The 14,263-nt window shown below is 39.4% G+C and overlaps 1 protein-coding gene across 3 annotated transcripts in view; it reads right to left on the bottom strand.

The window, feature by feature from the left end:
- WDFY3 (WD repeat and FYVE domain containing 3) overlaps positions 1-14,263 on the bottom strand; it is a 332,829-nt gene that overhangs the window by 10,312 nt on the left and 308,254 nt on the right. For all 3 annotated transcript variants that reach the window (XM_058296171.2, XM_058296161.2, XM_058296178.2), the window contains 5 exons: positions 13,961-14,143; positions 12,505-12,601; positions 5,822-6,145; positions 5,068-5,179; positions 4,284-4,481 (listed from right to left, as the gene is read on the bottom strand). In XM_058296171.2, the coding sequence (XP_058152154.1) occupies positions 4,284-4,481; positions 5,068-5,179; positions 5,822-6,145; positions 12,505-12,601; positions 13,961-14,143 (914 nt within the window). The remainder of the gene's footprint in view (positions 1-4,283; positions 4,482-5,067; positions 5,180-5,821; positions 6,146-12,504; positions 12,602-13,960; positions 14,144-14,263) is intronic.

Genomic DNA, 14,263 nt, shown 5'->3' with positions numbered 1-14,263 from the left:
TTAGCCATTAAGAGAATTCAAATCAAAACGACAATCTCACACCTACTAGAACAATTACTATTAAAAACTGAAAATCAGAAGTGTTGGAGATGTGGAGAAATAGGAACACTCACCCACTGATAGTAGAAATGTAAAATGGAGCAGCCACTGTGGAAGACAGTTTGGTGGCTTCTCAGAAAATTTAAGTACAGAATTCCTGTTATGACCCAGCAATCCCACTTCAATGTATATACCCAAATGATGGAAGCAGGGACTAGAAGAGGTATTTTCACACTGATGTTCAGAATGGTGCTACTCACAATTGCCAAAAGATGGAAGTAACTATTACCGGTGAATGGATAAACAAAATGTGGTATATACATATATATATAATGGAATATTATTCTGATGCAACAAAGAATGAAGATCTGATACATGCTACAACATGGATGAATCCTGAAGACATGATTTGGAGTGAAAAAGCCAGACACAAAAGGAACAATAGTGTATTCATATCACTGATGTGAAATAATTAGAATAAGCAAACTCATAAAGCCAGAATCTAGATTACAGGTTACCAGGACATGGGTAGGGGTAGAGAACGGGGTGTTAATACTTCAAGTGTACAGTTCATATTTGGGGTGATAGAAGTTTTGGTAATGGATGGTGGTAATGAGTGGTAGCACAACATTGTGAATGTGATTAACAACAGCAAATCATATATTTGAATGTGGTTAAAGGAGAAATCTTAGGTTGTATATACATTACTAGAATTAAAGTTAAAAAGAAAAAAACAAAAACCAAATAAAAACCATAATTGTACAATACAAACAGTGACCCCTAATGCAAACCATAGACTATAGTTAATAGTACAATTATGAAAAAAAATTGTTCTATCAAGTATAAAAAATACCTCAGTAATTGAAGGTGTTAATATAAGAGGTGTATATATATATAAAAATTGAATAGAAAGCTTGTTATGTGATGTCAAAGACCTTAACTGATTTGAGTCATGTGGCTGAGCAAGGACCAAAAGAATTGTTATTTTATTTGTTTCAGTCTATAAAGAAAAGCAATATTAAACTAGCGTAAGCTATGTCTTATGAAGAGAATTAAAAAGGAAAAGTTACGATTTTCTTACAGGATGAAGCCAAGGGGCCTGAACTGTATTGGACAGGTCTCATTCCCTGTAAACTGGGGGGGTTAAATGAACGTCTTTAATTGGAGCTTGACTCCTGATCTTGGCTGGAGAAAAAGACTTATTGCCCCTTTTAAAAGAACTTGTGAAAGACACTTTTGTCAGTATCCAGGTCCTTTGGACTTTTAACCATTTCATTGATCCACTCCTCATCATTTCTTAAATAGGTAGTTTGAGTTTTCTGCTGGGCCCAAATGCTCTCATTTTCTATTTATCTTGATAGAATTGCTTAAAGTAGAATATACTTAAGAGATATCCATATTCTTGAAAAGAATATTCAGAGTTCCCATTCATGGAATAAAGCAGGCTATGGCTTTGGGATGTAGCATTATATTGCTTTTGGTTTTTCACAAGTCTGAAAGGGAGAAATATATATTACCTCCATTAATATACCCGTAAACATGTCCAGAGAGTAAATGATGTGCTACAAACTTTAGAGGCTTAAAGGGCTGTCACTGTACTTTGAGGAAACCCTCAGCAGTGCTGACAAGTTCTCTCAGCAACTGAAGGTCATGGAGACCAGGGATGGGAAACCTTCCTGGACAGCCTTTTCTTCTGTGCCTGCTCTATCATATTTAAATAAGGCCTCCACCCAATATCTGACAGCAATGGATAATTTAAAGAATTATCTATATTAAACAATATTTTGAAAATTAAAGTCAGAAAGAACAAATATATATGCCAAAGTACATACAGGGCTGTTGACTATCAGAAATTGACAGTTTCCTAGGTATTACAGGCTGGGCTGCTCAAAGCCCAAAGTCAAACTCCTCTGCCATAAAAGGTCCCATAAGGAATGGCTGACAGCAAAATTCTCACTACCTCATCTTGAAACAGGCTACCCAGAAGCACAGGTTTTTGTCGTTAGTAAGAACAAAATTATAACTACATTTTATTGAACACCTACACTGCCAGGCTCGGCACTTGGTGATTTACAATGCTCAGATACACTCTCATTTCATTCTCTCAACACCTCTATGAGGAGAAATGTTATTATCCATATTTTACAGATGAAGAAACTGAAGCACAGAGAGGTCCAGTAACTTGTCTGAGGTAAGGGCAACTGTGAGTAGGCAAATCAACACTTGGTCAGTTCATATTTACATGTCCTTTCCAATAAATCAGTGCTGCCCTTAGAACTAATGAAAACTATTTGGGAATAATGTATTTTTGGTGGTATCATCTCTAGAGTAAGGCAATATATACATTCAGGTGTACTGCCTATGGGATCTTTTCTGTTTTACAGCATGGAAGTAAAGACTAAACTATGGGACTCCAGTGCATGATGGAGATGACATTCAAATCAGTGACGATGGGACAACTGACTCTTCATATGGGGAAAAAAATAGATCCAAATGGACTAAAAGACATAAATGTGAAAAAGAAAAGTTTGGAATTTTTAAAAGAAAATATAAAATGCATGATCTTAGGACAGTGGAAGATTTCTTAAGACACAAAAAGGCAAAAATCATAAAGAATAATAAATTTGACTACATCAAAAATAAAAACTGTGTGACAGAAAAAACATATACAAAGTTAAAACACTAGCTACAGATTGGCAGGCGATATCTGCAAAAGACAAAGGATTAGAGTCTACAATATAAAAAGAATTCATTAAAAAAAAAAAAAGACAAGCAAACCTAAAGGAAAATGGACGAGGTCACTCAAGAGGAAACTCAGACGGCCCATAAGCATAGGAAAAGATGTTCAGCTTCACCAGCACTGCAAGTTAAAACAACGAAATACTCCAAATAGGAATTTGGAGAATGTTTGTACCTCCTGAGGGTGTGTAAACTGGCACTGGAGTTTTGGAGAGGAAATTGGCAATATCTAGCCAAGCTCAAGTGTTTATCTAAGCTCTCAATTTCATTTTGAGGTATCTTTTTTTTTTTTTTAAGGAGGTGTGAGGGGTTGAACCGAGGACCTTGCACATGGAAGCAGGTGCTCAACCTCTGAGCTATACCTGTTCCCCGGAGGTATCTTTTTTAGAGAAACTTCAGCATGTTTATCTAAAAGGGCAATACTGTTAATAGTAGTGATAAAAGAGGGGTGGCCTTCAAGAGTTTATCAAAGGGAAATAAGACAAAATAATATATTCATACAACAAAATACCCAACAGCAGTTAAAATTAACATACTAGAAAAATTGTTATCAGCATGAACAAATTTAAAAAAAAAAACAACATTGAGTAAAAAAAAGACAAGTTATGTTAGGGTAAATACAGTATGCTATATTTATGTAAAACTGAAAAAAAATTTTTTTCATATGTATTATTTATGGAGACAACTCATGTATATCAAAGAATAAAACAACTTAGGAGAGTAGACGCTTCCATGGGAGTGGAAGGGGCTTGTGACTGGTGAAGGGGAAAAGAGGACTTAAATGTAACTATGGGGAAGTGGACTTGGCCCAGTGGTTAGGGCGTCCGTCTACCACACGGGAGGTCCGCGGTTCAAACCCCAGGCCTCCCTGACCCATGTGGAGCTGGCCCATGTGCAGTGCTGATGCACACAAGGAGTGCCATGCCACACAGGGGTGCCCCCCGTGTAGGGGAGCCCCATGCGCAAGGAGTGCGCCGCGTAAGGAGAGCTGCCCAGTGCGAAAGAAAGTGCAGCCTGCCCAGGAATGGTGCTGCCCACATGGGGAGCTGACACAGCAAGATGATGCAACAAAAAGAAACACAGATTCCCGGTGCTGCTGACAACAACAGAAGCGGACAAAGAAGAATACACAGCAAATGGACACAGAGAACAGACAATTGGGGTGGGGGAAGAAGGGGAGAGAAATAAATACGATCTTTAAAAAAAAATGTAACTGTATGTTTTATATACATGATTTTATACACACATCTCTAAGGCAAATATGAAATATTAGAATCTGCACATTCGAAGTCATGGGTGTTTGTGATTGTTCTTTCTGTACTTTTCAGTATGACAGAAATATTTTGCAATTACAGTAATAAAAAAGAAGAAAGTGACAGCTGGTTAATACAAATATAGCAGTGTTGTGGGGACACCAGAGCCAATCAGAACCTGTGTGCTGGACATAATTAACATCCTTAAGAGTTTAAGCTATGGAAAATCAACATGCACAAATCTCCTCTTACTTCTGGCAGAACAGCTGACCGCAGTTCCTGCAATGGTGCCGTCTTTCTGTGAGAGAAAACCGCACTGCGCATCCTGAACAGCTGTCTCCTCCTTCATCCTTCACCCAGTGGTCAGCAGCAGAGCGGCCTGGCTGGTCACTCACAGACCAGCTAAAAACTCGGCCTCGACTATCACCGACCAGGATCCTACTGTGATCCCTGCAGGAGACACGCAGAAAGTCACATCCTGCAGGCCTCAGAACAGCGACCTGGCTGAAAAGCTCTCTTTGCTTCTGAAAGCTCTCCAGTTTTCAGTGTGCGTGCGTGCATGTGTGTGTGTGTGTGTGTGTGCGTGTGTGTGTAATATTGAGGCTCATCGTGAGGGACCATGATTGCTGAAAAGCTCTCTTTGCTTCTGAAAGCTCTCCAGTTTTCAGTGTGTGTGTGTGTGTGTGTGTGTGTGTGTGTGTGTGTAATATTGAGGCTCATCATGAGGGACCATGATTTTCTCAGGGGAGGTATGTGAAAAGAGATAAAAGTAGAACTGAGCACTTCCATCTCAACTCTTTGGATCAAATCTTGCTGTAACTTCGAAGAGTAGAGAAAACATAAGTTTTTATTTTATTTTACTTTTTAAATTTTAAATTCAGAATTAAAATCCACACACTGGTAGATTCAATTTTCTGAGCCACAAATAATAATACAAGTGAAATCTGTTTTCCCCAAAGACTGGCCTGGACTGTGTGGCCCCTGGATAAGCACATGACTCACTTGGGAAGAGCAACTGGGAAAGTCTGACACTTACTTGGAGATGCCTAATGCGGTGATCTCTGCTGGATGGGCATTATCCTTCCGATCGAAGGCCGTATGCATAGTTAGCTTGCTCCTGAACACCAGCTGGCGCTCCCACCTGTACCCTGGAATGGTAAAATGGAAACATAACATAGATAGGAAGGGAAACAAGGGAAACAAACATTTGGTAGAGATACCCTAATGTAGTGGTCTTAAAAGTTAGGATAAACAGTGTTACAGCAACTTTTTAAGTTTGCAGTAGAAGCTGCCTCAGTTGAAGATGAAGAATCTATTTTAACATTAATCACAGACCAGGTTGGAGAACATCTCATTCTCAAAGACAACCTGCAGAGAAGGGGAAATCTTCAATGCAAGAAGAGGTATGCAATTTGTCCAGTTGAGGACCGTACCTCTGTTACTCTGGTAGAGTTACCTGCTGGTGCTCTTTTACTTCTTTATTTGTAATAAATTACTTGCTTCCTTTCAAAATCTGGTTTGTGAATGGATCACATATTCTTTAAAGCTGCTCACTGTATTGCAAACACCACTGTGGGGTAGCATCGCTAAGTCCATTTTACATAAGAAGAATCTTAAGAGGTCTTCTTGGTGGCCCAGGTCACAGAGCACATCAGGGATGGGTCCCAAGGAGAGCTAGACTCTACTGCCTCGATCTACCTGTCTAGCACCCTAACTCCAGACACCTGCCATTCCACTCGGCCCTCACACCACCTACAAAGAGCAAGAATAGATACCAGACTTCAAGTTACCAGGTTTCAGTCTGCTGTAATTCCGTACTTCAACAGGATTAGGGTGAGGGTGGTTAAGGGGACCCTGCAGATGGGCTCTGGTTTGGCCCTCTGAATAGTTCACAAATATGAAGCCATCTTTCTCATCTAGGCTGAGCTGATCGGACCAGCGCCTGGAGTCGTGGGAGCCGCTGTCAGTACACCAGCTGGCTGTCGCGCGGCAGGAGGCAGCCCGGGGCCTGTGGCTGATGCTGCTGGGCTGGCTGGGAGGCTCCTTGGGATCCTGGCTGGTGCTCTGCTCATCTGCTTCTGAGTCACTGCTGTCCTCATCCTGGGCTTCCTGCCCTGTGGAACGTATTGGGAGAATTACAGAGTACACACACTGCATTTAGACACAGCTTTGTCCCACTGGTATTTTTTTTTTTCACCAGTTAAGACACCAGAGACATGATCTTTTAAGCGAATTACAACAACAAAAGAAAAAACATTGTCAGGATTTTCAGCTAGATTACAGATGGCAAAACAAAATAAAACAAAACAAAACAACAAAAAGGGTAGAATTTCTGAAAGAATTCACAAAATACTCTTTGGACAAAATGCTTAGCTTAGCATTCAGTGTTTCACAATCTGGTCTAAACCCGCCCTTACCCATTTCTCCCTCCACTGCCCATTTTCTCTCCCTGCTGAATGGTGCCATGCGTGTGCTCAACACAGGCCTGCTCCTCCAGCTGGTCCTGCGCATGCTGTTGGCCCTACCCTGCCGAATCTTCCCTACCTCCGTGTATTCTGACATGCCCTGTATTTCAAGGCATAACTTAAACACTTCTTTCTCTAAAATCTTACCCAATTCCTTCAACCAAAAGCATTCTCTCCCTCCCCTGGAATCCTTAAACAGTCTGGGTCTCTCTTGAAATCCTCACCCTAAACCAAGACTTTTGGATGTGCCTTCTTCTACAAGCCAAGAATCAGCTTGAGAGAAGGGCCTTGTCTATGGTAGTCAGTAACTGCTTAATGAATCAATGAGTAACTGACTAAATGGAAGAATGAAATACTGATGACAACTTTGGGATTTTGTTTTTCTTCCGCTTTCCATTTTGCATCTCCTCACCTCGACTCCCCACTCCCTTGCATTAAAGTCTACTGGAGAGACTTCTGGGAAGATGGCACACTAGAAAGACATGGGATTTTCTTCTCTGCCAGAAAAATAGCCAGAGGACAGGCAGAAATGGATGGGAAAAAATTTTTTCTAGACTTTAAGACACCAGGGGAAGGCTGAACACTACCCAGAAGAGAGAGGGGCAAAGGAAAAGAATAATGTGAAAACTATGAGTTAAAAACCGCTGCTGCAACTGCCGGCATCCTCCCCCACCCTGTAGTCACTTTTGAATTCTCAGGCCTTGGGGTCGCTGGCTACAGACAAAGAGCCACCGCCCCAAGAAAGGGGAGAGAGAGGGACACAGCCTAAGGCTGACTCAGCTTTTGACCCACAGATTTGGTATGCAGTGTCCCAGGAGCCCTTTCAGGCTACCACTTTTTGGGAGCCAACAAGGAGACTAAGGAGATCCGACTGTACCAGGACTGGTTGTTGAGGATGCAGAGGGGAGTGGAATTATTTCCTACCTGGGAAAAAAGAGGGGGCTGCCAGCAAAGGTTGGATAACTGCCTCTGAGGAAGTTTGAATTATGAGGCCCTTAGCCTCCAGGCAGGATCCTCTATCATATTGATCTGGTCCTTGTGGCAGCAAACACACTCTGATCAGGCACTGAACTGAGAGGCCTGCCCAAGAGTGCCATCTGCTGATGGACCAAGGAAGCGTATGTGAGGATATTAAAAGCAGAGAGATGCTTTTTCTTGCCTAAGCCTCCCTCCCCAACGCCTTTGGAAGTGGGCCTGTAACCCCTTTCTGGGTCCAGGGCCCAGTTCTGAGAAACTAACAGGGACAATCCTAAACACACAGAACAAACTGAATCAAGAATCAAAGAATAGCAGTAACACACAACCTTCTGACACTAAATCCCTGCAAAAGAGAGAGAAATTGAGCATCTGAGTAATCTCACCACCCTAATCAGATGCTTAAACAGCAATAAAAAATTACAAGCCATACTAAGAAAATGGAAGAGATGGCCCAAGGAAAGGAATATATCAAAGCCCCAGAAGAGACAAAGGATATGAGACAGCAAATCAATGAGATGCACACAAATTTCCAAAATCAAATTAATGAATTGAAAGACAATATGGCTAAAGAGACAAAGGACATCAAGAAGACACTAAGCAAGCACAAAGAAGAATCTGAAAACTGGAACAGAAAAGTAAAAGAGCTCATGGGAATGAAAGACATGGTAGACGAGATCAAAAACACACCAGCAGCATATAAAAGCAGGCTCTGAATGACGGAAGAAAGAATAAGTGATACAGAAGACAGAAGAGCTGAAATAGAAAAGAGAAAAGAATGGAAAAAATTAAGCAGGGGCTCAGGGAATTGAATGATAACATGAAATGCAATAACATACAAGTCACAGGAATTCCAGAAGAAGAAGAGAAGGGGAAAGGGGCAGAAAGAATGAGAAATATTAGCTAAAAATTTCCCAACTCTTATGAAAGAAATGAACTGACATGTCCAAGATGCACAGCATACCCTAATCAGAATAAACCTGAATAGACCTACTCCAAGTCACATACTATTCAGAATGTTAAAGACAAAGAGAATTCTGAAATCAGCAAAGGAAAAGTGAACCATCACATAAGGGATGCCCAATAAGACTGAGAGCGGATTTCTCATCAGATATCACAGAGGCAAGAAAACAGTGGTATGATACAGTTAGAATACTGAAAGAGAAAAACTGCCAGCTGAGTATTTTTTAATCAGTAAAACTGCCCTTCAAATATGAAGGTGAGTTTAAAATGTTCACAGACAGAAACTAATAAGAGAGTTTGGAAAAAGAATCTACCTTTGCAGGAAATATTAAAGGATGCCTTAGAACCTTAACCAAAAGAGTAAAATGGTGGAAATAAATAAAGCATTTACAATAATATCATTGACTGTGAATGTATATATTGAACTCCCCAATCAAAAGATGTAGGCTGATAGGATAAAAAAGAAAGGATGAAACAAATTGTTGGATAAAAAACAAATATATGTTAATATTACAAAATGTTAATATCAGACAAAAAAACATTATGCTAAATGAAAGAAACTAGACATAAATTAATACATATTGTATGATTCCATTTATATAAACTGTAAACATAAATCAATTTATAAAGAGGTAATTAGATTAGTGGTTATATAGGGTTGGGGAAGGAATGCTAAGGGTTACTGAGTTTTTCTTTTTGGGTAATGAAACTGTTCTAAAATTCTTTGTGGTGATGAATGTGCAACACTGTGATTATACTGAAAGCTACTGATTACACACTTTGGATAGATTGTATGGTATGTGACTATATCTCAATAAAACTGCTTAATAAATAAAGAATTGTGCAAGAATAGCCAGAAATAGCAGCTATATACAGTAAGGGATACATAGAAAGAGTGAGAGGTGAAGAATTTTCTTGTTTGTTTATTATTATTACTGAAATAATGAAAATGCTCTAAAAATGACTGAAGTGATGAAAGCACAACTATGTGATTATACCAAATACCACAGATTGTACATGTATGAATTGTATGCTTTATAAATATGTATCAATAAAATTGATGTTTAAAAAAAATAAAAACAGAAGAAAGACCATGGCATTGGCATAAAGATAGACACACTGATCAGTGGAAACATTTTAAAGACCTGTGGTAGGTGGGTGATTCTTGGACCTTACACCCAAAGCACAAGCAACAAAAGAAAAACTAGATAAATGGGACCTCCTGAAAATTAAACACTTTTGCACCTCATAGGACTTTGTCAAAAGGGTGAAAAGGCAGCCAAAATATATGGGAGAAAATCTTTGGGAATCACAAACCCAATAAGGGTTTAAAATCCATGATATATAAAGAGATGCTATAATTCAACAATAAAAAGACAACCTGATTAAAAAATGGGCAAAAGACTTGAATAGACATTTATCCAAAGAAGAAAATACAAATGGCGAAAAAACACATGAAAAAATGTTTAACATCCCTAGTGATTAGGGAAATGCAAGTCAAAACTACAACAAGCTATCATTTCACACCTATTAGAATGACCACTATTAAAAAGAAAGAGGACTGCAAGTGCTGGAGAGGATGTGGAGGGATAGGAACACTTATTCACTGTTGGTGGGAATGTAGAAAGGTACAGGTACTGTGAAGGACTGTTTGACAGTTCCTAAAGAAGTTGAATATAGATTTGCCACATGACCCAGTAACGCCACTACTGGATATATACCCAGAAGAATTGAGAGCAGTGACAAGAATAGACATCTGCGCACCAATGTTCATAACAACGTTACATGCGATTGCCAAAAGTTGGAAACAACCCAGGTGTCCAGATGAAGGGATAACCAAACTGTGGTGTAGTCACATGATGGAATAATTTGCAGCTGAAAGAAGAAATGAAGTCATAAAACATATGAAACATCGGTGAACCTGGAAGACATTATGTTGAGTGAAGCAAACCAGGCACACAAGGAAAAATATTGTACGACTGTACTATGAACTAAATATATTGTGTAATCTCATGGAATTAATCACTTGATTATGGGTCACCAGAAAATAGAATGAAGATAGAGAATGGAAAGCTGAGGGATTAACTTGTACAGAATTGGTAAAAAGGATGTGTGTTAATCCTTGGAAATGAACAAAAGAGGTGAAAGCCCAACGTAATGCTTGTAACTAACAGTATTATTACGTGGGTATAAAAGTAGTTTAAAGGGAAAGTCTAAGGTTATGTATATTACTAAAAGGAAAGCTAAAAAATGTAACATGGGACTATATAGCATAGTGAAGTTGCATATGAAATATGAATATGGGTAAAATTGCATATATAAGACCATCTTTGAAACTGAACAAATATATGTTAATACTACAAGAGGTTAATGTCACACAAAAAATTATGCTATATGAAAGAAACTGGATACAAAGTACTACATATTGTATGACTCCATTTATATAAAATGTGAATACAAATCAATTTATCAAGATGAAATTCGATTAGTGGTTATGTAGGGCTGGGGAAAGACTGCTAAGGGATGTGGAGTTTTTTCTCTTGGAGTAATGAAATTGTTCTAAAACTTTTTGTGGTAATGAATGCACAACGTTGTGATTATACTAAAAGCCATTGATCATTAAAAAATATGTAACAATACAATTGATTTGATTTAATAAAATGTCTACCAGAGGGAAAATTTATGGGAAATAAAGATATATAATTGGGGAAAAAAAGGAGAGTACATGGGCAGAAAAGAGCCAGCCCACTGAACATATACATTTGTTCCAACAAAGTAAAGAGTTTATTTTATCTGTCTTCTATTCACTACCACCAGTAATTTGGACTACTAACTTGAATGGATTTTTTTCCTGTCTATAGCTACAATTATGAGCTTTAAGTTGCTCAAACAAGCAGCCCGGGAAAGGCTTGGATTTCCAGTGAACCACTGACTGTTTTCCCTTTCACCTGAGCAACTGTCCTCTAGCCTTACTACTTCCATGATGACCAGAGCAGATCCTTCCTTGTTGACATCTCCCCTCTGCCACATCCTACATATAATATGAGTGGCTAAGGAGAAGGAAGACATAAAAATTTCTCTCCTCCATGAATTCTGACAGTTTCTTCCATTCACATATTCATCTCATCTTCCAAGTTACCCCCAAATATTTCTAAGAATTGAACTGAATTTCTATGTCCCCAAATACCCAGATGGCCTGTTTGGTAGAGCTGCAACTGACTAGGTAGAGATTTACATGCATTAAAATAATGTAAGCATTTATCTTGGGAGCAGGCACGTCTTAGCTCTACCTTGCACTTAGAAATACAACTGAAAGGCGGCGGACTTGGCCCAGTGGTTAGGGCGTCCGTCTACCACGGAGGTTCGCGGTTCAAACCCAGGGCCTCCTTGATCCGTGTAGAACTGGCCCATGCGCAGTGCTGATGTGCACAAGGAGTGCCCTGCCGCGTAGAGGAGCCCCACATGCAAGGAGTGCGCCCTGTAAGGAGAGCCACTCAGCGACAAAGAAAGTGCAGGCTGCCTAAGAATGGCGCTGCCCACACGGAGAAATGACACGACAAGATGACGCAGCAAAAAGAAACACAGATTCCTGTGCCACTGACAACAACAGAAGCGGACAAAGACGACGCAGCAAATAGACACAGAGAACAGACAACCGCGGTGGGAGGGAAGGGGAGAGAAATAAATAAATTAATTAAAAAAACAAAACAAAAAACAAACAAACAAAAAAAGAAATACAACTGACATTTCTGGGCATTTAAAAATAAGTAAATAAAATAAACTGGATATTTACAAAGTTTGCCCAAGCTTTGATATTCCAGGATGCTAGTTAATATACTTAGTATGGAATGTGGAACCCAACAAGAAGTTACTACCATGCCAGGTGTTGCCCAGTGAATGAGAGAAAATCTTGCTTCTGCCCAAAGGAATTACATAATGGAGAGTGATTATGTTTCTCAGAGCAATGCCTAACTTCAGGCTCCCTGTTCATATTGTGTGTTGTGTTATCCATAGTGACTGAAAAAAGAAAATGAAAACTATTGAATAACATTTTAGAAGGTATTAAATACCTATTTGTGCTTCTGGACAGTCTTCTGGCATTTCTAGGACTTCAACAGGCTCAGGAGCTGGTGTTTCAGGAACTTGTAAAAACTCCATTCTCCAAAACTGAATTGAAATAATATGAAGGTAAAATATTAAAAACAGATCAAGGAAATAATTTAGACTTCTCCTTAAATGAAGACACTGAATGTTACACAGGTAAACATGGGCTTTGAGGAGTTTAACAAATAACTTATTTTCTATTACAGAGTGTAATTAGATTTTCCTGTGTCTTGAAAATTGTGGTGGCAAAGGACTACTCACAGGTAAGTATGACTGGTCCACAAATACTTGTTTTAGTCATGAGAAAAGCACATGATAGTTTGCAATGTATTATATTTACACTTGGCTTCATTATAAACAACATTGCAGGCATCTGACGTGTACACATTTTAGCAATATGCTATATGCAAGGCATAAGTAATTCTTTCCTTGGTCAAGCATGAATTAGGAAATTTCAGTGTCTTCATTTAAGGGGACATCTGAAATAACAACTAAGACGGAAAGTTAAAGGGAGTTGGGATTGTTTAGTTTAGAATAGTGCTCCCTACAAAAACCTCTCAGAGCCTCACATATGCTGATGTCCACAGTGTAAATCCCCAAGAAGGCACAGAGTAATAAGCAGGATCCCCAAACTTATTCGGCTATGGAGTTTTAACATAATGCCTCACAGATTCAGTCATCTGATTTTGGTGTGTGTGTGGGCTGCAGAGTGAGGCCCAGAGTGTGGTGTGAAGAGAGGGCTGATGACCTTACTGTCTCTAGCCATGTGGCTGTGATTAAAGAGGATGGTAATCAGCCACTTTCTTTTTACAAAGAGCACAACAAAAGAAAACATGCACAAAGAAAAGTCTCCTGAATGAGAAAAATAAGTATCTGAACAGACTTCAAAGGTAAATACCCTGTTGATTTTATTTTCTGTAAAGGTTCAACACAGAAAACACAGAAAATAATAAACCTCATTTAACTTAGAGGAGTCAGGTAAAACCATCTAGGATTCTAAACAGGAAGCAGACCTGTGGCCTCCAAAAGCCTTTTCTAGCTCTGTAATTCCCTACAGAGAAGAGAATCCCTGTTTACTGTTCCTTAAGAAGCCATTTGATAGGCTGAAAAACCCAGTAATTATCCAATTCACATTTTAAGCAATCCCAATGTGACATGGGAATCATGTTTAAATGACCTTCTCTTGCCAGCTGTCAAGTCGTTAGACACTAACAGACCTACTTGGTAGGAAGAAAAGAGGCCGTCTCATCAATGTACCTCCTGTCTGATAATGCAGTGGCAAAGCTTGTGGAAACTGGAGCAAGGGTTTGCTAAACAATATTACAACCTGTAACAGTGTCCCTAAACTGTGCATGTCTTCACAAGTTTCAGGTAAGTTAGGGCAGCCAACTATCAGGTGAGCTCTTCTCTTGGCTCACTTACTCGAACCACTCCATCTGAGTGTCCTGTGATGATGACGTTCTGTGTGTCCCATTCGTTCATCTCCGACACACAGCAGCAGACGATCTGCTGACTCCTGCCTGTGAATGTGTTTACGCTCACGATGGGATTCCCATTAATGCTCCACACATGGATGTACGTGCCAGCACAGGACACAATGTCCCCCTGAAGAGATAAAAGAAAAACTCTTCATTCTCTTCACTCCCTTCACAACATACATTCCAGCTTTAGAAGCAATGTGAATCCTTGGCTGAGTTCTCAAAATCCCTTCTGTTTATTTTTTCA

The sequence above is a fragment of the Dasypus novemcinctus genome, chromosome 1 (genome assembly GCF_030445035.2).
Source record: "Dasypus novemcinctus isolate mDasNov1 chromosome 1, mDasNov1.1.hap2, whole genome shotgun sequence".
Lineage (NCBI taxonomy): Eukaryota > Metazoa > Chordata > Mammalia > Cingulata > Dasypodidae > Dasypus > Dasypus novemcinctus.
Note: the sequence above shows the minus strand (reverse complement) of the source record. Positions and strands in the feature narration are given on the sequence as shown.